Source organism: Mercenaria mercenaria, chromosome 16 (assembly GCF_021730395.1).
Source record: "Mercenaria mercenaria strain notata chromosome 16, MADL_Memer_1, whole genome shotgun sequence".
Taxonomy (NCBI): Eukaryota; Metazoa; Mollusca; class Bivalvia; order Venerida; family Veneridae; genus Mercenaria; species Mercenaria mercenaria.
Genome location: NC_069376.1, coordinates 18395213 through 18420087, shown reverse-complemented (window position 1 = coordinate 18420087; position 24875 = coordinate 18395213). Strand labels below are relative to the sequence as shown.

The window sequence follows — 24875 nt, the reverse complement described above, 5'->3', positions numbered from 1 at the left end:
GGAAACATTTGAAAATAAAACTTAAAAGGTCATTGTCAGAATGAGAAAAGTATAAAAGTCAAACTGTATATGACTGAGCGTTCACCTAAACTTACAGCTTAACCAGTAATAAAATCTGTAAAAAGATCCTTCAGAACCTTTGGTGAACTAAAACAAACAACGAATGGACTCCATGATTTCAAAGGACACTCACAAAATTAGGCGAACTAAAACAAACAATGAATGGGCTCCATGATTCCAAAGGACATTTACAACATTTGGTGAACTAAAACAAACAATGAATGGGCTCCATGATTCCAAAGGACACTCACAACATTTGGCGAACTAAAACAAACAATGAATGGGCTCCATGATTCCAAAGGACACTCACAACATTTGGCGAACTAAAACAAACAATGAATGGGCTCCATGATTCCAAAGGATACTCACAACATATGGTGAACTAAAACAAACAATTTATGGACTCCATGATTCCAAACGACACTCAGAACCTTTGGTGAACTAAAACAAATAATTAATGGACTCCATGATTCCAAACGACACTCGGAACCTTTGGTGAACTAAAACAAATAATGACTGCACTCCACGATTCAAAAGGACACTTAATACCTTTAGTGTTCTAAAACAAACTTTAATTGGCTCCGTGACTCCAAAGGACACTCAGAACTTTTGGTGAACTGAAAGAATATTGAATTGAAAGGGTCTGGTCAATATTTATCAACGTATTGTCTGAAACTTAAACGTAGACTTAAGACTGGCGAATGCACAAGTTGTCATAACTTGTTTTTATCATATACTGATGGGATTTTGCAGCGTTGTTAATAAGTATTCAAGCAAAGTTAACCTAATTTAAGCAAAAAAGAAAAGAAAAAACAACAATCAAAGCGAAATTCTAAGTTCCATATTTTAAACTGTGGTGAATATGGGACTGGAAATAATAACAACAAACCAATTAGTCATGTTTTTTCGAATGCCACCTCTTCACGTGTCTGTTCATATGACTTCTGTCTGAGAACTTTCTCCCGCAGGTTGAACATGAATAGGGTTGTTCTCCAGTATGAATGCGAATGTGTCGTACCAGGTTTCCTCTTTGGGTGAATGATTTGCCACAGACATTACACAACATTAACTTTCGAGCTGATGTCATAGACTTCATGACGTCTTCGATATAAGATTTTATCAAGCGTTCCCCTTTCAAAGCTGAAAGTAAAGTTATATCATTTTAATGCGTGCAAAGATATTCAGAGAGTTTACTGAAACAAACCTTAACCATAAAAAAGATACCAGGCCAATTTCAATAAAGTCCTAGCAGAATTACCAAGCTCGAAGCTACCAACAAGAAGTGCGGTTAATGCAAGATAAAACTAAAAAGAAAAAGAAAAGAAAAAGAATATACAAGAGGGGACAATATTTTAGCTAAAAAAGTCCTAAGCATCTATTGGTTAACATGCAATTCTAAAGTCCTAAATATTTCTAAGTTTCTAATAATGAAATTATGTAGTGGTTAAAGCTACAAAGAATAACATTTCATCATCTGCAAAAACTGTGTCCATCTTTATTACATACGTTTTTACAGTTCTTTTCAGATTTTGTGCATAGCAGTAAAAAGATTTTTGAACACCGCAGATAGCTCAAAAAATAAAATACTGATGTGAAGAGGCAACTTAAACAAGAAAATCCTAGCTGCACATAGTTCAGAGACTCCTTTATCAACATAAAAGTAGCATAAATAATACAACTGGTGTATCTTAAAACTGCACTGAATATGTGTTAGGTATCAACAGACAACAGTAACAAGATAAAAGTTTCTTAATGATATACGGCATGACTTCTGGAAAGTTACTCCTGTGTGACTCCACAATTGCAGCAAGGCTTCAGTTCTATCACTTCTGTGATACTCCACAAATGCAGCAAGGTTTTAGGGAACGTCATTCCTGTGGGATTCAACTACATGTACTACAAATCAGCTTCTAGGAACGCCGCTTCTGTGGGATTCAACTACAGCAGCATGGCTTCCTGATGGGTCAACTACTACAAACAGCTTCTAGGAACGTCGCTCCTACGGGATTCAATTACTGCAGCAAGGCTTTGGGAACTCACTCCTGGTGGACTCAACTACGATAACATAGTCTATAGGAACGTTGCTCCTCTTGGACTCAACTACAAAAACAAAGCCTTTACGAATTTCGGTCCTGTTGGACTACTGCAGCACGGCTTCAGAGAATGTCGCTCCTCATGGACTCAACCCCAAAAACATAGCCTTTAGAAACGTCGCTCCTGTTGGACTACTTCAGCACGGCTTCAGGGAATGTCGCTCCTCTTGGACTCAACTACAAAAACATAGCCTTTAGGAACGTCGCTCCTGTTGGACTACTGCAGCACGGCTTCAGAGAATGTCGCTCCTCTTGGACTCAACTACAAAAACATAGCCTTTAGGAATTTCGCTCCTGTTGGACTACTGCAGCACTGCTTCAGAGAATGTCGCTCCTCTTGGACTCAACTACAAAAACATAGTCTTTAGGAACGCCGCTCCTTTGGGACTCAATTACTGTAGCATGGCGTCAGGGAACATCGCTCCTGTTGGACACAACTACTGCAGCAAGGCTTCGGGGAACATCCTCCTGTTGCACTCAACAACTGCAGCTTACTTTCAGGGAACACTGATCCTGTGAAACAATACTACTACTGCATGCTTGTTGATGACAACGGAGAAACTTAATGCCATCGAACTGAGCTTCATTTCAGCAAAACACTTAAAAAAGGTAATGGAATAAAAACTTCCAAGTAAAAGAACATGGTATCAACAACACTACTTTTTAATGGATTAAATCTGTATCAACAGGTCATATGTAGTTCGTTCTTCTTGAAGGCAAACATTTATCAGATTTAGCAGTCGCCTCATGAGTACCACAGGGGTATGCACTTAGACCTTTTCTATTTTATTAAACATCAAGGTTATTGATCAAATCACAAATTGCAGATGACACTGAAGCTCATCTTGTTACTAATAGCACACGGGTCTTCTTTATCCTATAAGAAGAAAACAGGAATAAGGTCAGGAACGTGGGAAATAAGAGTTCAACTCCATCAATTGTTCTGCGTATATAAGACCTTTACCTTTGACCTATTGACCTCAAAATCAATAGGGATCATTTGCTGGTCATGATCAATCTTCCTATTATGTTTCATGATAATAGGTCCAAGCGTACTCAAGTTATTGTCCAGAAACAGATTAACTGATCCGGGTCAATGTGACTTTGACCTTTGATCTCAAAATCAATAGGGGTCTTCTGTTGGTTGTGACCATCTTTCCTATTACGTTTCATGGTCCTAGGCCCAAGCGTTCTCAAGTTATTGTCCATAAACGGTTTAACTGTTCTGGATCAATAGGACCTTGATCTTTCGCTTACTAACCTCAAATGAATAGGATTTTCTGCTTGTCATGATCAACCATCCTATCATGTTTTGTGACCCTTTGCCAAAGCGTTCTGAAGTTATCGTCTGGAAATTGTTAAATCATTCCGGGTCACTGTGACCTTGACCTATGACCTTAAAATCAATAGGGATCATCTACTGGTCATGATCAACCTCCCCATCAACTTTCATGGCCCTAGATCAAAGCGTTCTCGAGTTATCATCCGGAAACCATTTAACTGTTCTGGGCCACTGTGACCTTGACCTTTGGCTTACTAACCTCAAAATGAATAGGGGTTTTCTGCCTGTCATACTAACCTTCATATCAAATTTTATAATAATAAAATCAAGCATTCTTGAGATATCATCCGGAAACCTATTGGTCTACATACCAACCGACATCTGCAAAACAATATACTCCTCCTTCCTCCAAGAGGGGCATAATCATAAACATGTGGATGTGGAAGATGACAAAAAAAAAACAAAGTTTAGTGTACATGTACATATTTTACTCTAATAAAGTAAAAAGAAACGCTGAAAATATATATTAATGCATTTGGTGTATACCTTTTCTTATATTTATATCCTTCAATTAAGAGTAAATGACATTTAATCATAAACTGGTCTTTGCTGAATACTATTATAAAACTTCCAGAAAATTGTCATAAGCAACATCCAAAAATAGTAGTTTCTTTATTACAGTTCATTTTAACAGTTCACATTTAACTGTCTATTCACTTTTCTTCATTGGACACCAGCTCTTCATATGCCTTTTCATACAACTTTGGTCTGAGAATTTCTTCCCGCAGATAAAACATGCAAATGGTCGTTCACCCGTATGAGTACGAATATGCCGCATAAGATTCCATCTGTGGCTAAATGATTTCCCACAGTAATCGCAGAATATTACCCTTATACCAGCTGTTGTGAAAGGTTTCACGTCAAAACCCCAGTCCAAACCTGAAATTATAGATAAAGTATAAAATATAATATATAAAGGGTGTAACTAAAGTTTGTTTCTACATATTCAGAATTTTATTAAATTCTAGATATTTTTATTTTTATTTTGGAAACTAGATGTGTATCTATGGGACATTGGTGTCCCTATTTCTGTCACTGTACATGGTTTCATGACTCTAGGTGAAATAGTTTTAAGTACATAACCTTTTATTACTTTCATGCAGGTTTTTGACTAAGTCAAGGACCATAACCCTGGCCTTGCAGTGTGAAATCCAAAGCAAAACAAATTCACATGCTGATTAATATTCCTTCATGGTTTCGTGATTTTAGGTGAAATAGTTTTAAGATATATGGAACACAAACTTCAAAGCACTTTATGTGTATTGTTCACCAGGTCAAGGTTCATAACAGTTACTATGGTCTGGCCGAGTGGAATCCGAAACAGAACATTACGTGCACAAATTCACATGTTACATAACAATCCTCTAATTTTTATGACAGGAAGTGACTTAGTCAAATACCTTTTTTTTTTTAGCTCACCTGAGCAATGTGAGTTTTTCTGATCGCTGGATGTCAGGCGTCTGTCGTCTGCGATATAGGTTGTATTCTTCAACTGATCTTCATGAAAGTTGGTCAGAATGATAACCTTGATGAAATCTAGGAAGAATTTGAAAATGGGTCATCTGGGGTAAAAAACTAGGTCACTAGGACAAATCAAAGAAAAACCTTGTGTATGCGATAGAGGCTGTATTTTTCAATTAATCTTCATAAATTTTGGTCAGAATGATTGCCTTGATGAAATTTATGTCAAGTTCGAATATGGGTCATCTGGGGTCAAAAAGTAGGTCACTAGGTCAAATCAAAGGAAAAGCTTGTATATGCGATAGAGGCTGTATTTCTCAATTGATCTTCCTGAAATTAAGTCAAAATGATAACCTTTATGAAATCTAGGCCGAGTTTGAAAATGGGACATCTGGGGTCTAAAAGTAGGTCACTAGGTCAAATCAAAGAAAAACTTGTGTATGCGAGAGGCTATATTTTTCAACTGATCTTCATGAAATTTTGTCAGAATGATTGCATTGATGAAATCTATGTCAAGTTCGAATATGGGTCATCTGGGGTCAAAAAGTAGGTCACTAGGTCAAATCAAAGGAAAAGCTTGTATATGCGATAGAGGCTGTATTTCTCAATTGATCTTCCTGAAATTAAGTCAAAATGATTGCCTTGATAAAATCTACATTAAGTTTGATTATGGGACATCTGGGGTCATAAAGTATGTCGTTAGGTCAAATAAAAAAAACTTCTTATGCAATAGAGGCTGCATTTTTCAATTAATCTTCATGAATTTTGGTCAGAATGATTGCATTGATGAAATCTATGTCAAGTTCGAATATGGGTCATCTGGGGTCAAAAAGTAGGTCACTAGGTCAAATCAAAGGAAAAGCTTGTATATGCGATAGAGGCTGTATTTCTCAATTGATCTTCCTGAAATTAAGTCAAAATGATAACCTTTATGAAATCTAGGCCGAGTTTGAAAATGGGACATCTGGGGTCTAAAAGTAGGTCACTAGGTCAAATCAAAGAAAAACTTGTGTATGAGAGAGGCTGTATTTTTCAACTGATCTTCATGAAATTTTGTCAGAATGATTGCACTGATGAAATCTATGTCAAATTTGAATATGGGTCATCTGGGGTCAAAAATTAGGTCACTAGGTCAAATCAAAGGAAAACTTTGTGTATGCGATAGAGGCTGTATTTTACAATTGATCTTCCTGAAATTAAGTCAGAATGATTGCCTTGATAAAATCTACGTTAAGTTTGATTATGGGTCATCTGGGGTCAAAAAGTAGGTCGCTAGGTCAAATAAAAAAAACAACTTCTTATGCAATAGAGGCTGCATTTTTCAATTTATCTTCATGAAATTTGGTCAGAATGATTGCCTTGATGAAATCCAGGTCAATTTCGAATATGGGTCATCTGGGTCAAAAAGTAGGTCACTAGGTTAAATCAAAGAAAAACCTTGTGTATGCGATAAAGGCTTTATTTTTCAATTGATCTTCATGAAATTTTGTCAGAATGATAGCATTGATAAAATCTAGGTCAAGTTCGAATATGGGTCATCTGGGTTCAAAAACTAGGTCACTAGGTCAAATCAAGGAAAAACCTCATGTATGCAATAGGGGCTGCATTTTACACTGGATTTTCATAAAGTTTGGTCAAAATTGTTGCCTTGATGAAATCTATGTCAAGTTCGAATATGGGTAGTCTGGGGTCAAAAACTAGGTCACTAGGTCAAATCAAAGAAAATACTTACTTATACTCAAAATCTTTGCTCCAATTTTAATGATAATTGGTCGGAATATTTTTTCTCCATGAAATCACTAGGTCAAACATGTTTACACTGTTATGGTGTGTTTCTAAGGTGAGCGACCTAGGGCCTCTTGTTTAAGATACATGTAACAAAAGCTTTTGTGTCCTATATACATATTTTTACTCAAACAAAGACCATAATGCTGATCTTACTGAGCCCAGGTGCCCAGATATCTAATACACGTGCTGAAAAAAGTTCCTGTTTTGTTTCATGAGCCTTAATCAAATACATTTTAAAACACATGCGACACAAACTTTTATATAGAGATAATACACATTTTAGTGAATTGAAGTTGCAGATTCCACAAAAATGCTTGTGACCAAGACCAAAGGTTTATTTTAAGGTACGCATGGCCTGAATATACATTTGTCTTATTTTCCATAGTAACCTGATGATTGTTTCAAACCTGACCTAGATTTCAAACATTCAAATCAGGTTTCATACATCTGGAAAAAGAAAGGCAGCTTTTATAGCTGAAACAATGTTTCTCTTTTATTTGGCAAAGTGACCTAGTTTCTACCAAATTTTATTAGTGTAGTTTGGCAAATTATTTTGGCAAAAAGGTTGCATATTTGTCATTTACCATTACATGAAACTGTAACATCATTAAGTGATGTACAGCAATTACAATTTTTAACTGAAATCAGCACTGACAGTAGGTAAACGTTGAATACAATTCAAATAACTATATAAAATTTTGATAGTATTTGCAAAACATTTAAACATAATTCAAAATACTTGCATCAGAGTTGTGACCAGGATAAGTTCAAGTTCACATGGATACAAGTTCATAGTTTATAAAGACAATGAAGACAAGTTCAAAATTCACACTGAGAACAGTTTTAAGTTTACATAAAGTCAAGTTAAAGTTCAAATGGAGACAAGTTCAAGTTCACACAGAGACAAGTTCAAGTTTTAATGGAGAAAAGTTTAATTTAACATGAATAAAAGTTTGAAGTTCACATAGCTTATATGCAAACCAGTTCAATAGTTGGTAAAGTTCATCAACACAAAAATTGCCTTTTGTTTACACTAAAAAACAACACTCTTAAATTTATATCATTATAAACAAAAACACTGTCCACAGATATAACTTTTTTTTTGTTATATAGTAGATGTTTTTATCAGGCCAAAAAACAATTTAAGATAAACCCTTAGCATTATATACTCGCTCAGAAATATTTAAGATGTGTGAGAGAGTGTCTCTTTAAAGTTCCCTTCACGTTGAATCTTCTATTACATATGTTACATTTGTACGGTTTCTCTCCAGTATGTATACGCAGGTGCTGTTCTAGCTTCCAGTTTGTCGGGAATGGCTTTCCACAGAATGAACAGTATTTCAATCTGGTGGGTACTTGCGAAGTATCCTTATTTTTGTTGTTGGCATCTTGTGGCAAATCTGAAAAAAAGCATAAACAAACTTATTGTGAAGACTGAGATCAAAGAATTAAATTTCAATATTCAATTTCTTTGAACTAATAGTATCTAAATCAACTTACAACATGTTACATGAAAACAGGATACAAGGAAAATAATAAGGTTTTTAGATGTAACACCTGAACAACAAGTTCAGCTACAACATAAGGCTCAAATTATTAACATCTGTCGTTAGAATAAAACTGTATCACTTATATTGACAATAACAATTCTTCTGTTAACAGAATTATAGACAGCAGATGAAAAGTTTGGAAATCATGGAATGTGGTGACTTGGTGGACACTATCCTTAACAAGCATACTGTCACACTTCAGGGTTCAGGGTTTTCAAACTCCTAAAAGCTAGATTTGCTTGTTTTGAACACAGTAATATAGTTCAATTTTTTTCTAACACAAACTTATATTCTTTTAATTTAAAAGTGGAGACAAAAGGCTCACCTATGTATTGTACTCCCGACCCTGAGAGATCTGTAGATCTCTACTCTTTTTACTAAGCTAAGTGGGCGGGCTTTTCTTCAAGTTAAGATCAAACTTTTTCTACTGAAGATGAAATATTTGGCATTAATACTCATGGGCCAGAGATTATAGTAACAAATGAGCAAGACACATTTAGAAATATTCTTGTGGACAACAAGGTTGCCCTGCTGAACATTCTGTAAAATAGCTACCATATATTCCCTAACTAACACCATCCCTGAAAACTAAAAATTATAGAAAAAAAATTAATTTATGTTGTAAGTGAATACTACCACTATGGTAGTACTACCATTGTGCAAGTTTGTTAATTTTAAAGTAGATTATAAGTTCAAATTTATGAAAGAATTAAATTTATGGAAATCTTTTTTAAAAAAATGTATTCTTTTTAGGATATTAATGCATCCTCTGCGCACAACATAATTTCACCTAGACCATTAAAAAGGGAAAATATGGTATTAATGATGAAGAAAACTGCAATCCATTTTCCTTGTTCGAAATGGAATTTCCTTTCTATAAAATCTATCCAAAATGGAATTTCCTTTCTATCAAATCCATCCAAAATGGAATTTCCTTTCTATCAAATCCATCCAAAATGGAATTTCCTTTCTATCAAATCTATCCAAAATGGAATTTCATTTCTATCAAATCCATCCAAAATGGAATTTCCTTTCTATCAAATCCATCCAAAATGGAATTTCCCATCCAAAATGGAATTTCCTTTCTATCAAATACATCCAAAATGGAATTTCCTTTCTATCAAATCTATCCAAAATGGAATTTCCTTTCTATCAAATCCATCCAAAATGGAATTTCCTTTCTATCAAAACTTGTATCTGATTTCTTCATGCATGTTGTACTGTTTAAGTGTTATTAAGATTTATTACAAGTGTAGGATAAAACAAATGCAAATAAATTATCTAAAATTCATCAGTTCACTAATAATTCTCATGTACACTGCTGGTAACACTGGCCACCAAGAAAAATTGAAATCCAAAATGAACATTAATCAATGATGACAATTGCTTTATGGTTGCTTTTCAGTGAAGGCAAACCTTGGATGCCCATCCATATAGGCACGTAATTAGGTGAAAATCATTAAAGTCGGCTCAGGTCCTCACATGAAAGCCCGACTGAGGCCCGAGACTTTCCAAAATGAACCTTAATAGCTTGAAATTTGCCATACAACATTGTGTTGGCATTATAAAACCCAACAATTTTAACAAAATATAAAACAAAATACTCAGTCAATGATAAGTCTTTTGGTCCCCATTTTTATAATTTATTACATAAACAATTGATTATATGGAACAAAGCTGAAAAAGACAATTTCAAACTCTTTCTATCCCACAGTTTTTTTGTCACTAAAATGCACATCAATCCACGAACCTAAATTCCAGTACACAGACAAAAAATGAGCCGCACCATGGGAAAACCATTCATGCAGTCTGATCCATATTGTCCGCTTTCAAACCCTACTGCTATCAGAGAAACCGTTAGCAAACAGTATGGATCCTGACCAGACTGTGCAGATGTGCAGGCTGGTCTGGATCCATGCTGGTCGCAAATGCACTATGTTGGTTTTCTCATGGTGCGGCTCAAATACTGTTTCATTTATCTTCAAATTCAAGTCTTTGCAGAATCATTGTTCTAGCCAAAGCCACAAAATTTCATCCCTAAGAAACTGGATTCACTATTCACTTAAAATAAAATCCAAAGTCTATTGTGTAAACCTCTAAAACAATAGTGATTACTGCTCATTTATAAAATGAGCCGCATCATGAGAAAACCAACATAGTGTGTTTGCGATCAGCATGAATCCAGACCAGCCTGTGTATCAGCGCAGTCTGGTCAGGATCCATGCTGTTCACTTTCAAAGCCTATTGCAATTAGAGAAACTGTTAGCGAACAGCATGGATCCTGACCAGACTGCGCAAATGCGCAGGCTGGTCTGGATCCATGCTGGTTGCAAACGCACTATGTTGGTTTTCTCATGGCGCGGCTTAAATGTTTGGCTCACAGGATCATTTGTGCTGTATGGGTTACAGAGAGTGATCTAGATTTTGGCTAATGAAACGGTTTTTTTTTGCGGGTTTTTTTCCGCCAAAGGAGCTTTTTCTGACACACAGTGCCAAACAAAACGTCATAAAAGTATGTTGTGTGATCATTAAACACTGCCGAAAGGTGGCCGCTGGATGAACCAGTATTTCTCATATGGCAGTTACATAATTAATGAAGTGGTTAATTTTTTCCAATGAAGAAAAACAATAAACAGTAGATAGGAATACAATAACACAACATTTAATATAGAGCACATGCTACTATAAAAAAAAACTATGTTTACTTAAAATACATGTATACATCATTAAATTTGGATGGAGGTCTGCCTCTCTTAATTTTGTGCCACAGGAAAACAATATATAGCGAGTAGAATAGGTCAGTTACTGACAGAACTATTGCTTAACACTCCATCCAGCTGGCTTATGGAAGGTCAGAGGTTCTACCCAGGTGCCCGCTCGTGATGAAATAATGCACGGGGGGGCACCTGGGGTCTTCCTCCACCATTAAAAAAGCTGGAAAGTCGCCATATGACCTATCATGTGTCGGTGCGACGTTAAATCCAACCAAAAAAAAAGAAAAAAAAATGGTTAACACTCAACATGCTCAATGGAATATTTACATTTCCTTATGAATAAAGCAGTATATGGCTTACAGTTGAATCAAAGAGGCCAGAATATACCATATTACATACTTGTACCGGAAACGTCAATATTTTTCCATACACTGATGCCTGAAAATTCATATCGGGTGCGTCACATAATTCAGTGTGTGTTGTTGCACTATTTTTTTCTACTTAGTTCAGTATTATCAATCCTATTCAGGCCACTGATCATATTTATGATATTTACATAATACATTTGTATATATACGTGTAGATCCGTATGTAATAAAAAGGTTATAATCTTTGCATCGGGAAATATGCACAAGTTCTTCAGCGGAAGTATATTGCTCCTAAAGTCGCGCAATATTTCCACTGAAGAACTTGTGCATATTTCCCCAATACAAAGCTATTAACCTATAAATATTCCGCACATAGGTTTGCAACAGTACATTCAGTCTGCTTGTAATACAGTTAATATTACTTCAGTGAAACAGTATCTTTTAACAAATAACAAAGGCATCATTAATCAGTGTCTCATTTTGAACAAATCTGGCATCTTGAATCAAAATTTTTCAAGTTTATAGTGTAACATCGAATGCTTAGTTAAAGCGCCTTTCTCACGGAATCTTTTCTGGCAGACTGGACAGGCAAAAGGTCGTTCTCCAGTATGAACCCTGATATGTTGTTGCAACTTCCAGTTTGAGCCAAACCCTTTACCGCACACAGTACAGACCTTTATAGTCCCTGGTAAAGGTAAATCTGGAGATGCAGTCATCTGTGCTTTTCCTGGAAAATGAAAAAAAATTATATAAATAGATCATACCAAAACTACACAAATCTGATTCTATTTACTAAGGGATATAACTACAGTTAAACCTCTATATAATTTTTCTTTCAGAATTCTACAATCAACAACATGCACCCCTTACTGCTATAAGTATATATATATACTGTAAAAGCGCATGCGCATATTTTCGCTGGGTCAAAATTTTGAGTATGTACGCAAGGTTTATTATTTGCGAAATTGTAAAAATGGTATCCTACTTGAATTTAGATTACACTAATGGTGAATATTTATGCGAGGATTTATTTTCACAAAATGTAGGGCCTTGCAAATATATAGCTAAATTTAAACCCTCATGAAAATTCCTGCTTTTACAGTACAGCTGAACCTGCCTTAGTGTATACCTGTATTAAGGGACCACATACCTTAAGTGTGACCAGTCAGCTAACTTCCCAATTTGACTTTTTATTCTAATGGCAACTTTTCCTAAATAGTCAACTTGTGATGCTCCCTTGTCTGGCTGCCTAATACGGGTTTTGCTGTTTATGAAACAAGCCCAATGTTTTGAAATATTTACCATTTTTCTAATGTTTTCAAAACTGCAAAGTTGCTCTGTAATATACATTTATCTAATATAGTTCTATGACCTAACATAAGAAAACATTTTACAGTGGTTTGTGTGTGTGTTCAAGTTTAGCATCTTTTTTAACAACTTTTCAACCATATAAATGATGGAGTCTACTTGTAGCAATGAGTGCAAAGCCCAACTTTATAGTGCTGCCTCACAGGAATATCACAGCGTAGAGAAGTGACATGATACTCCTACCAGTCATAATATACTCGTAGTAGGCAGATAAGTCCTGGTACTATCCTCTGAATGCTTAGTGCCAAGACTTGTAAAAATTGTCATGTTTTATATAATAAGCCAAGAACAAGACAGTATTACTTGAATTGCTGATATTCCTAAAATCAACTTCACAACAAAATGTAATTACAATGGAAGTCATATATACAGTGAAAATAAGAAATCTGCAACATTTTTATTTATTTACTTTTATTTTATTTTTTTTTGAGGGGGTTGTGGGGGGGGGGGGGGGGGGGGGTGTGGATGCATCTGAAAGAAAGATTTTTCATTGCTCCTAAAAGAACACTAGAAATAAACAAATTTATTTTCCAGTCATATTTGTCTGCATGATGCTCAAAGTACAATTTTTGTTGGTTAAGATAATTATTGATATCCTGTGGAAGTTTCACTTTAGTCCCAAACTTGGAAATGTATTATTTAGTCACTGAAAATTTTGGAATAATCAATGAATGACGTTATTTAGGCCTACAGAAGTACTCCTTATCTATCAAAAAGCAGAGAAAAATCTTTAACTGTGTGCTAATGGGAATGACATGTTTCAATAAAACTCAAAACATAACTTTACATTATTTTATTCAAAATGAAATTTGTAAAACTTTGATTCATTTTTGGACTCATCTTGAAACATCAAAACCGTGGGAAAGAATGACACTGCAAACAAAAAAGACAACTAAATAACAAAATGGTTTGAATTCCATGTTTTGGCTGCAAACAAAAACCATTAAAAGACAATACCAAAATGGCCTCTACGTTTTGACTGTAACAAAAACCATTAAAAGACAACTGAATAGCAAAAGGGCGTCCCTTCTTGCGGTTGCAAACAAAACAGCCTACAATGACAAGTGATATGCAAAGTGGTTACCCATCCAATTTTGTGTCCAAAAAAACCCAAAACATTATCACTGTACTTACAGTACCTTATTTACTCAATGACAAGATGTTTCTCCTTAAAAATCAGACTTAATGTTTTGCCTTGTCTAATAAGTGAGTTGATGTCATTGACCCAAAGTAAAACAACAGCACCGTCTTGCTGGTGCAGACTCTCATCTGATTTTTTCTGCCTCTGTATTATTAGAAATATTGTCCTACCCATGATTTTTCTAAATCCAAAAGGGGCCATAATTCTTGCAAAAAGTAATGTAGAGTTACGGTACTTGCTGTGCAAAGTCAGCTTTTAATGGCAAATAACTGCTCTAAGTTTTAAAGGAATAGCTTTGACCTAAACATAAAACTTAACCAAGAAAATTGATATTTTCTAAGTCAAAAAGGGGACATACTTCTTGCAAAAGGCAGGGTGGAGTTATGTTTCTTGCTGTACAGAATCAACTATTGATGGTGAACAAGTGTTGCAAGTTTTAAAGCAATAGCTTTAAATAGTTTAGGAGAAAAGCTGACCTAAACATAAAACTTAATCAGGCAACGCCAACACCGATCAAATGATGACAATAACTCATCTTTTTTTCCCCCAAAAAATCAGATTGGCTAAAAATACTGCCAATTTTGAAGCAATTTAAAGGAGTCTGTCTTATTGAAGCATCATCTTACAAACAAAAGCTGTTTTTCAAGGTAGCACCTGTCACAAAGAAGTTTAAAGCGAAAGTAGAACTGTCAAAATAACAAAAATAATGCTGTATACTGTATATACCCTAATTAACGCCCTCTCATAATTTATCTATTTATCCAACCCCAACCAAACTCAAAAACAAACAAACTGGGGCCAAAATAAGTGTCCCCCTTTTACAAAATGTAACATGACTGGTGCATTAATAAGGGAATATACCGTATCTAAAATGCATTTTCATCAACTTCAACTGCTGTTACTACCTATTTAAATAAACTAGACACACAATTTTAAAAACTGTACAATTAAAACAAAAAACTATGTCCTCTTCCACAAAATAGATCTTGGACATACAGAGAGGAAAAATTTATATTCCCAAACATTTTAATCTGTCAAGAAAGCCTCTATTTTTTTTCTGTCAATTTGATGTGTACATACTATGACGATGAAAGGTTTGTAATATAAACATAACACTCTACATAAACCTTAAGACAATTAACTCCATTATGGAAAAAAATCCTGCAAATATTCTTAGAACACAGTTCCTGAAACGTCGTTTATATCCAAATGATGGCACTGTTTATGCCAAAATTGCAGCATTGTTCAAATCCTAGCGATCAAGTTGTTCATGCTCAAACGGTAAGATTTGCATCAAACAAAAAACGTTCATATCCGAACAATAACTTTGTTCCTCTCAAAATGATAACACTGTTAATATCAACTACTACTGACCAATGGTTTCATTTTTCGACAGACAAGTAATTTTTTCCTTACTATCCTAAAAGGTACTTTTCTGAATAGTGCACTATTAAATATATCTGTAAAAGAACAAAAATATCCAATATCGCAGTTTCTGAGACAGCTGTCAAATCACTATGTGAATGTATAACATTTCTGTGCTTGTCAGATGTCGTACTGCTATGCAAATGTTGATGTAGATTTTTGTTTCTCACAGTCATGGCAATCAATGACACCGTGCTGAATTTGATTCTTGATTTTTCAGACTTCACATTGCAACACGATCATTTTAAATTCTTGAATTTCAAACCTCACTTTGCAATGCTTTTACTGACTAACAATATAACAGGGTATGAACTCAAAAAAAATACATGCAACACCTCGGAATCCCTAAAGTTGTTTTAATCTTGTAAAATGTTCTGGATGAGCAGCGACCATGTGTGCTTTGATGTTTTCCTTCCTGGCCGATGCCATTCCGCAGACTGTACACTTGTAAGGTTTAACTCCAGTATGAACCAACAGATGCTTCCTTAAAACTGACTGATAGAAGAAATTCTGGCCACAGTACGTGCAGATCAAAACTTTTGGATTTTTTTGCGATCTCCCTGAAATGGAAAAGTAATATTGTTATCAAAAGTGAACAGGACAAATTGCAACTAAAAACTGCCAGTTTTAAACTACACAGTCATGCAGATACTCTATGTTTATCGACTGGAAAAGATCAAAGGAATTACATATTGGGTTAAGTTCTTCTAAATAATAAATGAACACAATCATGACCTTGAAAAGAATCTTTATTTTCTTACACTGAATAATATTAATATACTTCACAAGACAATATATACAAGTAGTTTTTTCCACTCCCAAAATACTGCTTATACAACCTATCCCATTAAACACCTCTACGACGGGGGAGTTTGGGGTGGATTTATCTTTTTTTCAAAAACTGAGGAGGGTTTCAGATATTGTAAGTGAATATAGCTATAAATTAAGCTTTCAATGAATTAATTTTACCGAATGTAACCAAAATAATGCCGACAACTAAAACAAGAGCACTGCCTGCAGGTGCCATTGTTTGTCTGCAAGTGCTGGATATTATGTAAAAAAAGAGTTATAGTTCAGATTTTCTAAGAATAAAAAAAAGTCCATAATTCTGACAAAATGCATGTTAGAGTTATGGTTCTAAAACTACATAGCCCATAATGATTATAAACAAGTGTGCAAAGTTTCAAAGCTGTAGCTATTAAACTTCTTGAGAAAAGGTGACCTACACAAAAATTTAACCAAGAAACTCAAATTTCCTAATTACAAAAAGGGCCATGATTCTAACAAAATGCACATCAGAGTTATGTGTCTTGGCCTACATAGTTTCCTAATAATGATACACAGAAGTGTAATGTTTCAAAGCTGTAGCATTTATAGTTTTTGAGAAAAGGTGACCTAAACAAAAATTTACCAGAAACTGAAATTTTCTATGTACAAAAATGGCCATAATTCTGACAAAATGCAAACGCGAGTTATGGTTCTTGGCCTACATACCAGGTAGTCCCCTAATGATGATAAACAAGTGTGGAAAGTTTCAAAGCTGTAGCATTTTTTTTTTTTAGAGGGGCGACTGTTCATATATGGGAAGCAAATTATGTACATTTTACTGGCTGATGCCCATGTAAAGCATGATTACTTCTGCAACACATATACATCTACCATCCTAATAGCTAAGCAAACACAAATACAAATAAAACTTTACAAGTTATAGTTGAAATTGGGAAGACATTTAAGTATTTAAGTACAGCATGTCATTTGGGCAACACTGAAAATCAATAAAATTGAACATTTAAACAATAGAATACATAATATCTGACAGCCATTTACCATCCCATTCAGGTTGATTTTCATGGTAATTTTTCATTACTAAAAAAAACTTTTTCTCAGTACTATACTGTTCAGTACTTAAATACAACTTTTGCTTTGCCCTAGAATGCATTACAGTGAAATAATTTAATTTCCTGGGCATAAAATGTTGTGATTTTGGTCAAATGGCTTTTTCATAGAGTTACAAATTTATTACTGAATCCACAAAAATCCATCCCACGCAAATATTGATGATTTTTAAGTATATAGCATATTTCATACATGTATAAAATGGGAACACAATTACCAATAGTAAATATAGTTTTAAAAGTTGAAAGTGTTCACATGTGTAACCATATGAGCTTTCAGATTGCTTTTCACAGCAAAGCGTTTGTTACAGACGTTACAACAGTACGGCTTCTCCCCAGTATGAGTTCTCATGTGTAACTGCAATCCCCAGCTTGTGGTTAATTCCTTGTTACACACACGACAGACAAACCCGCTGCCACTTGTTCCACTGTCGGGCGTTTTGTGAAACTGTCTCCCCTTGGACATGACATTCCGGCTGTTCATATATTCACGACTATACTTGTTTTGTTGAATCCTAGCAGAAGTATCTGAAATATGAAAGAAAACGCATTAAAAAATTATCTACAGGTATATCAGAAAACATGTAAATATATAACTAATCTTAGCCAAATAAAGACACATAAACAAGTTAACAAGCACTTATTTATTCACATAGCAAATTATATAAGTAAGATAACATTCATCCTTCTAGTTAAAGTAGTGGATCCGTAATGACAATCAGCAAAAATAAGTATTCTCTGCGATTTCGGCATTCTCCTTTTTTTTATGGAAAGCCATGTTTGCATCCATCAACAATTGCATAATTAGATTATGTGTCATTACCGTCCACTACCTAAAATACAAAAAAAAAAAACAAGAGCTGTCAGATGAGACAGCGCGCTCTACTATTTCGATGCTAGATAGTAAAACTGGGCGCAACTGAGGAAGCTGGAGCTGTCACTGGAGTGTTTAATGACTCCAATGGTGGATGAAGATATTGCACAATAGCTTGAGTCTGTATCAACAAGAGCTGTCTCCATAGGATGACACATGCCCCCGATGGCACTTTGAATGAATAGTTATGGCCGATGTTAGAGTTTAGGACCTTTGACCTACGGACCTGGGTCTTGCGCGCGACACGTCGTCTTACTGTGGTACACATTCATGCCCAGTAATTTTAAAATCCATGCATGAATGACAAAGATATGGACCGGACACGCCCATCAATGCACTATCATGAAATATGACCTTTAACGTCTAAGTGTGACCTTGACCTTTGAGCTACGGACCTGGGTCTTGTGCATGACACGTCGTCTTACTGTGGTACACATTCATGCCAAGTTATTTGAAAATCCATCCATGGATGACAAAGATATAGACCGGACACGAATGCATTATCATGAAAACTGACCTTTAACGTCTAAGTGTGACCTTGACCTTTGAGCTACGGACCTGGGTCTTGCGCGCGACATGTCGTCTTACTGTGGTACACATTCATGCCAAGTTATTTGAAAATCCATCCATGGATGACAAAGATATGGACCGGACACGAATGCACTATCATGAAAAATGACCTTTAACGTCTAAGTGTGACCTTGACCTTTGAGCTACGGACCTGGGTCTTGCGCGCGACAGGTCGTCTTACTGTGGTACACATTCATGCCAAGTTATTTGAAAATCCATCCATCGATGACAAAGATATGGACCGGATACGAAAATTGCGGACAGACTGACAGACCGACAGACTGACAGACGGTTCAAAAACTATATGCCTCCCTTCGGGGGCATAAAAATATTAAGTAATAAGAGAGGCGAAGATAAAGTGTATCAAAACACTATATAAGTATAATTCTCAGTAAAAGGGGGCATAATTCGTGAAGAACTGGTGCCAGTGTTATGCACCTTGTGTCATACGATGTTGGTGATAAGGTGGAACAACTTTTTTAAGTTTGAATCAAATCCATTTAGTAATAACTGAGATTGACTGAAAGTGTATCAAAACTTTAACCTGAAATTCTAAGTAAAAAGGGGGGATAATTCATGAAATATTGGTGTAAGAGTTATGCACCTTGTGTCATATGATGTGAGTGATGATGTTGAACAACATTTTTAAGTTTGAATCAAATCCATTTAGTAATAACTGAAATATAGTGAAAGTGCATCAAAACTTTAACCTGAAATTCTAAGTAAAAGGGGAGATAATTCATTAAATATTGGTATCAGAGTTATGGGCCTTGTGTCATATGATGTGGGAGATTATGTGGAACAACTACTTTCAGTTTGAATCAAATCCGTTCTGGAATAATTTAGATAGAGTGAAAGTGCATCAAAACTTTAACCTGAAATTCTTAGTAAAAAGGGGAGATAATTCATGAAATATTGGTGTGAGAGTTATGGCTCTTGTGCCACATAATGTGGGTGGTGATAAGGAATAACTATTTTAAGTTTAAAACAAATCCATCAAGTAATTACAGAGATAAGGAGTAAAAAAAACTTTATTTACCAAGGTGGGGACGCGGAAGGACGCGGACGCCTGGGTGAGTAGGATAGCTCTTCATATACTTCTTATAGTCGAGCTAACAACCCAAACATTTGAAGCACAAGTTTTAACAAACAACATAAAATCACACCTTGATATATTTTCCTAACCTGATTTGTCATAAATTTGTGGGGGGAAATATGAAACACATATCTTTACAATAAATTAGCACTGGAGTATTGTCCAGACAGTGGACGTCACCCACAAAATTGTAATTATTACAAATACTTTCAGTCTCTAAGTAATTACAATCAAATATAAGACGTCAAAATTTTTTCATACTAACGACCAAGAGTTCTTATTGGCTGTTTAACGTCAATTGTTGCATTATTTTAATGCGTACTGTTGCATCATAAACAATAATATTTACATCACTTGTACAATAATAATATGTGTAGATGCATAAATTATGTAATAAAAAGATTATCCAGTTTTGCATTGAGAAATATGGACTCGTTCTTTCAAAAAATATTACTGCACTGCCACTCCTAAAATCGCACACATTTTCCATTCCTGAACTGGTGCATATAATTTCTCGATTCAAAGTTAATAATCTATAGGTAATTATTAAAGCTTAACATGTCGCTTTTATATAATTCCTTTATATATTCTGTTATTCCTCACGAAAATCAATAAAAAGATTATTCCGATTTTTACTTCCATGTGTTCATAGTACTTTGGAACATAGATATGTACTCAGCAGCTCAAGGTTGTACAATTACACGTGTGTGTTCGGGTTTAGTGACTTTTTCAACAACTTTTCAGTCTTATAATGACATAGAGCACAATGCCTAACTGGAATATCACAACACAGATATGTGACAAGATACACCAACAAATCATATTATACCAACAATTGGCTGAACAGTCATAGAACTGTCCTCTTAATGCATAGCACCAATTTAGGAAGCTACTAGTACCAGTTTTCAGATCTTTGGTAGGACACAGCCAGGCAGTGAACCAACAACCTACCACACTTGAAGCCAGCACTCTACCACTAGTTTTAACGGAGAGATTCTCACGCTCGTGTGCTGTTAAAACACCTTTTTATATATGCACATTCCATAGCAAAGCGTAAACATATGACCTCATCACAGATACATATCAAAAGGTAATGTCATCGACAACGTGAAAAAACAACGCAGACATTCACATGCATTTCATGGAAATTTAACAATGTTTAGGGCCAATATATTGATCATTTTTTAGTTTTAATGCATTTTATACTAAAATGGCATTACGCAATGTTCATTTCGTGTTATAATATCTTCAGATTCCCGCGGTAAACACTGATGCCCTCACCCTGTCGAGTTTGGGCACTAACCAATCCATTGTGATTCTGCAGATGTTAAAACACAAAAAATAACATCCGCTAACCCTACACTCATGTCCACACAATTTTCACTGAAGTCAAATATCCTTTTCCGAGATTCTGGCTGCCTTTGCAATTACAAAAAAAAATTGAACAATACCATCTGCTTTTCACTTGATCAAATATAACAGTGTCACATCAAACAGTATCGCAATTTTACATGGTTTGGAAATACTTTGTCTGAAAGTTGAATGCCATGAATTGCTATCACCATTAAATAGTACTTTTGGCCAAAGCCATGATCATATTTCATTAAATGATTTCACATTATAAATCAATGTCCCTGTATTATACAATCCTTATGTTACATAGTAACCTTCATTTTGTCAGCATGAGTTCGATCCATTGGACTTTCATAAAGTTGTTCAGAAAGACAAAAATCATTTACCAACAAAATGACAATTGCCACAACAACATGTCCTCACCTTGATTTAATCCAGTTAATGTAATTTAATTAAACTGCTGTAACCCCATTAATACTTGACTGTGGCATTTTGTATATTCTTTTTTTCAAATAAAAAGAATTAAAATGGGACTGGAAATGAAACTGTCTTTCGGACAATTTTTGAAGGGATCGAATAGGGATTTTGAAAACTGCAAATGCAGTAGGAATGTATTTTTACAAAATATTCACTTTCATAAAAATCCAATATGCTGATAGCAAAGACTTTCTAAAATCTTTCAAAATCATCTATTGCATAATTGACCCTTAGCCTACTTGGGGCAAGTGATTCTGCCTTTGTGACCAGTGCAGACTAAGATCAGCCTGCCCATCAGTGCAGTCTGATCGCGACCTGTACTGTTTGCCATTCAGTCGGTATCTTTTAAATTTTGGTATGCACCCCTTTTAACAATTAAAGGTACTCTCCAAATTGGAAGATGGGAATGTTCATTATAAAAATTTAGCAGGGTAAGGGTTAAAAACATTATTTTAAAAAGTGAAATCTTTGTTTAGATGAGTGATCATATGTGCTGTGAGTGTTCCTTTCTGGTTAAATCTTTTGTTACAATGCCGACAGTGGTAGGGCTTCTCTCCAGTATGGGTTCTCATGTGTAACTTTAATCCCCATGCTGTTGTTAGCTCTCTGTTGCACACTTGACATTTAAATCCCGAGCTGGATCCACCTGACTTTCTCTGGCTCTTGTTGTTAGCGTCTTCTCTTCCCACTTCATCTACAAGACCTGCAAAATAGTACAGGTACACGTGTCACTGCTTTTATTTTTGGGGAGGGTTTAAATTAACCTAACAATAACACAAGTAATGACTATTATGGCAACTTGATAAATCCTGTTATTGCTTCTTTTCTAAATGCAAATAAAATCTTAACTGCTATCATACTGTAAAGGAGGAATGACGTGTTTTTAAGTCTATTTATTTGTTTGTTTGTTTTGCTGTGTTCCTCAAGCTGCCCAGTCCCCATTAAATTCATTGATAAGGCGACTTTTTGAAATTCAAAAAATACATGTACAGATCAAAATTAATGTAATTGCATATTTTTGGCTGTGACTAAATACAGAGTTGGTGCGCCCGTGATATATTACAGACTCCGGTATATACCGGATTAACTAAATTTGAACAAAAATACCTTAAATGTATATATTTTGTAACCATGGTGATTCTAACCCTAACCTTTAGTCAGTATATTATGCACATTACACACTATATGCGTGCGGACATGCAAAAAAATGAGTATTTTTGCCGTGCGTTCCATTTGATAATAATTCCGCGCAAGCGCAGAACGGCTGCACCAACTCTGCAATGAGAAACATTCCATATTTTATGGTGAATATTTATGCCAAGTTATTTAAATATACCCATGCATAAAAGTTACAGACCAGACAAAAAAACTCAAAATGACCTTGAACTTGAGTTATAAGTCTGAGTCTTACATGCAACAAATTAATTTGTTATGGTGACTGTTTGTGTTAAGTTACTTGAATATCCATCAACGCAAAGTAAATGTCACTGAGTACACACACCCATCCCCTGCTCCCCCAAAAATTCTACCATTTGACTTCTAAGTGTGACCTTGACCTTTGAGATAGGGGCCCGGATTTTGTATGACACAAGGTCTCATTATGGGGAATATTTGTGCCAAGTTATTGTTAAATCCCTTGATGAATTCTCAAGTTTTACGGGCTGAACATGAAACTGATTCTCTAAACCTGTGACCTCCAAGTGTGACCTTGACCTTGGAGCAAGGTGTCTGGGTCTTGCACATGACACAGCAACTCATTACAGGAAACATGTGTGCCAAGTAATCTTAAAACCCCTTGATGATTGTGACAGAGATATGGACTGGACATAAAACAGACCTGTTAACCTTTGACCTTTAAGTTTGACCTTGACCTTGGGGTCTGGGTCTTGCACATGACACAACAACTGATTGTAGAGAACATCTGTGCCAAGTGACTTTAAAATCCCTTGATGAATGACAGAGATATGGACTGGACACAAAGCAGACCCTGTTAACTTTTGACCTCTAAGTGTGACCTTGACTTTGCCCATTTTTTCTTCAAAAAAGGCAGGGGAAAAAAACTATAAAACTAAATAAAAAGCATATTATTTTCGAGGATAGAAAGATATTATAAACAATATAATTCCAACAACTAATTTTATTCTCTAACACAAAATATCATACAAATAGAAAACAGAAAACTAAAACGGGACATGCCTCAAGATAAATATGAAAATTTCAAAAAAATTGAAACAGACAAGCAACTGAAATTTGATGTTGAAAATTGTCAAGTTCAATAATTGTACGGTTTCTATTGCAAGTCCTAACTAAAATAGGTAATTTCAAAGTTTTGAAGAAAAAAAACTGACACAAATCTGGAGAAATGTAGCTTTAAACATCATAATTAAAACCAGATACATTGTGTCTGTTTCAAGTATTTTGGGTCATACTGTTTTTGATGTTGATCTTTGTTTTGTATAACACTGCGGCTGACTTTTCTACTTTGCAGAGGACCAGTAATGGCATTTGGCAATTTTCAAACAGTTAAGCATTCTCAACTAGAGTTTTCTGACTTTTCAGTTTTTACAGAAAGTAATGAATTAAAATGAGCTTCATCAATGTGTGGGCATGTATAGATACGAAAGTGCACAGAAATAGCACATTGACATTATTGGTCCCCTATCTCAAGATTTTTTCTTTTATAAATCCCATCCCCATTTGTATACCAATATATAGGTTCAATACAATATTATGTATAAAATTAGACTTTGAAACTTTATTACTTTTTCATAATGTATAATCATATGCCTATTAAAAACGTCCCATAGTGTGTAAGAAGTGGATTGTGACGTGACATTAGAACATTTGCTCTTTTAAAAGCCACATTTTCTCTTCTGGGAGAGGCGGGGCTTACATTTTTCAAAAGGTGGGCATTTGTTAAAACTTTTTTGATAAATAAAAACTAAAAGGCAATTTCTTATTAATGTATTTAACAATAATAGAAATGCAATGGTGCTGATTCTTTGTGTGTAATCAACTGCTTGTTTGGAAGGCTGATGTGTTTTAACCAATTTAAAACATGTTGCATTAGAAAAAGCTTTCTGGGCATATAATTATACAAAATTTATTATGAAATATATACATATGTACATAAAGATGAATTTAAGACATCCAGTCCAATATACATGTACAAAAGTATGAATTTATAACTTCATTACATTACATATGCACACAAGTGTAAATTTGTAACTCCAATACAATGTATATATGTATGCAAGCATAAATTTAAAACTTCTTTTATTACAATATTTTGTATAGAAG

At 35.0% G+C, this 24875-nt stretch overlaps 1 protein-coding gene across 10 annotated transcripts in view; it reads right to left on the bottom strand.

The window, feature by feature from the left end:
• Positions 1-24875, bottom strand: part of LOC123540568 (zinc finger and SCAN domain-containing protein 12-like) — a 125530-nt gene that overhangs the window by 16568 nt on the left and 84087 nt on the right. The window contains exons 5-6 of one of the 10 annotated variants that reach the window (XM_053526241.1): positions 17424-17733; positions 15852-15870 (exon numbers count right to left, since the gene is read on the bottom strand). The exons of 2 other annotated variants lie outside the window; for them this stretch is intronic. In XM_053526241.1, the coding sequence (XP_053382216.1) occupies positions 17441-17733 (293 nt within the window). In that variant the 3' untranslated portion in view covers positions 15852-15870; positions 17424-17440. Of the gene's footprint in view, positions 1-949; positions 1201-4053; positions 4375-7672; positions 8145-9924; positions 12104-13522; positions 15871-16034; positions 17734-17834; positions 22279-24875 lie in introns of those variants that run through there. 7 more of the 10 variants (XM_045325681.2, XM_045325692.2, XM_045325689.2 and 4 more) reach the window with 7 other exon arrangements.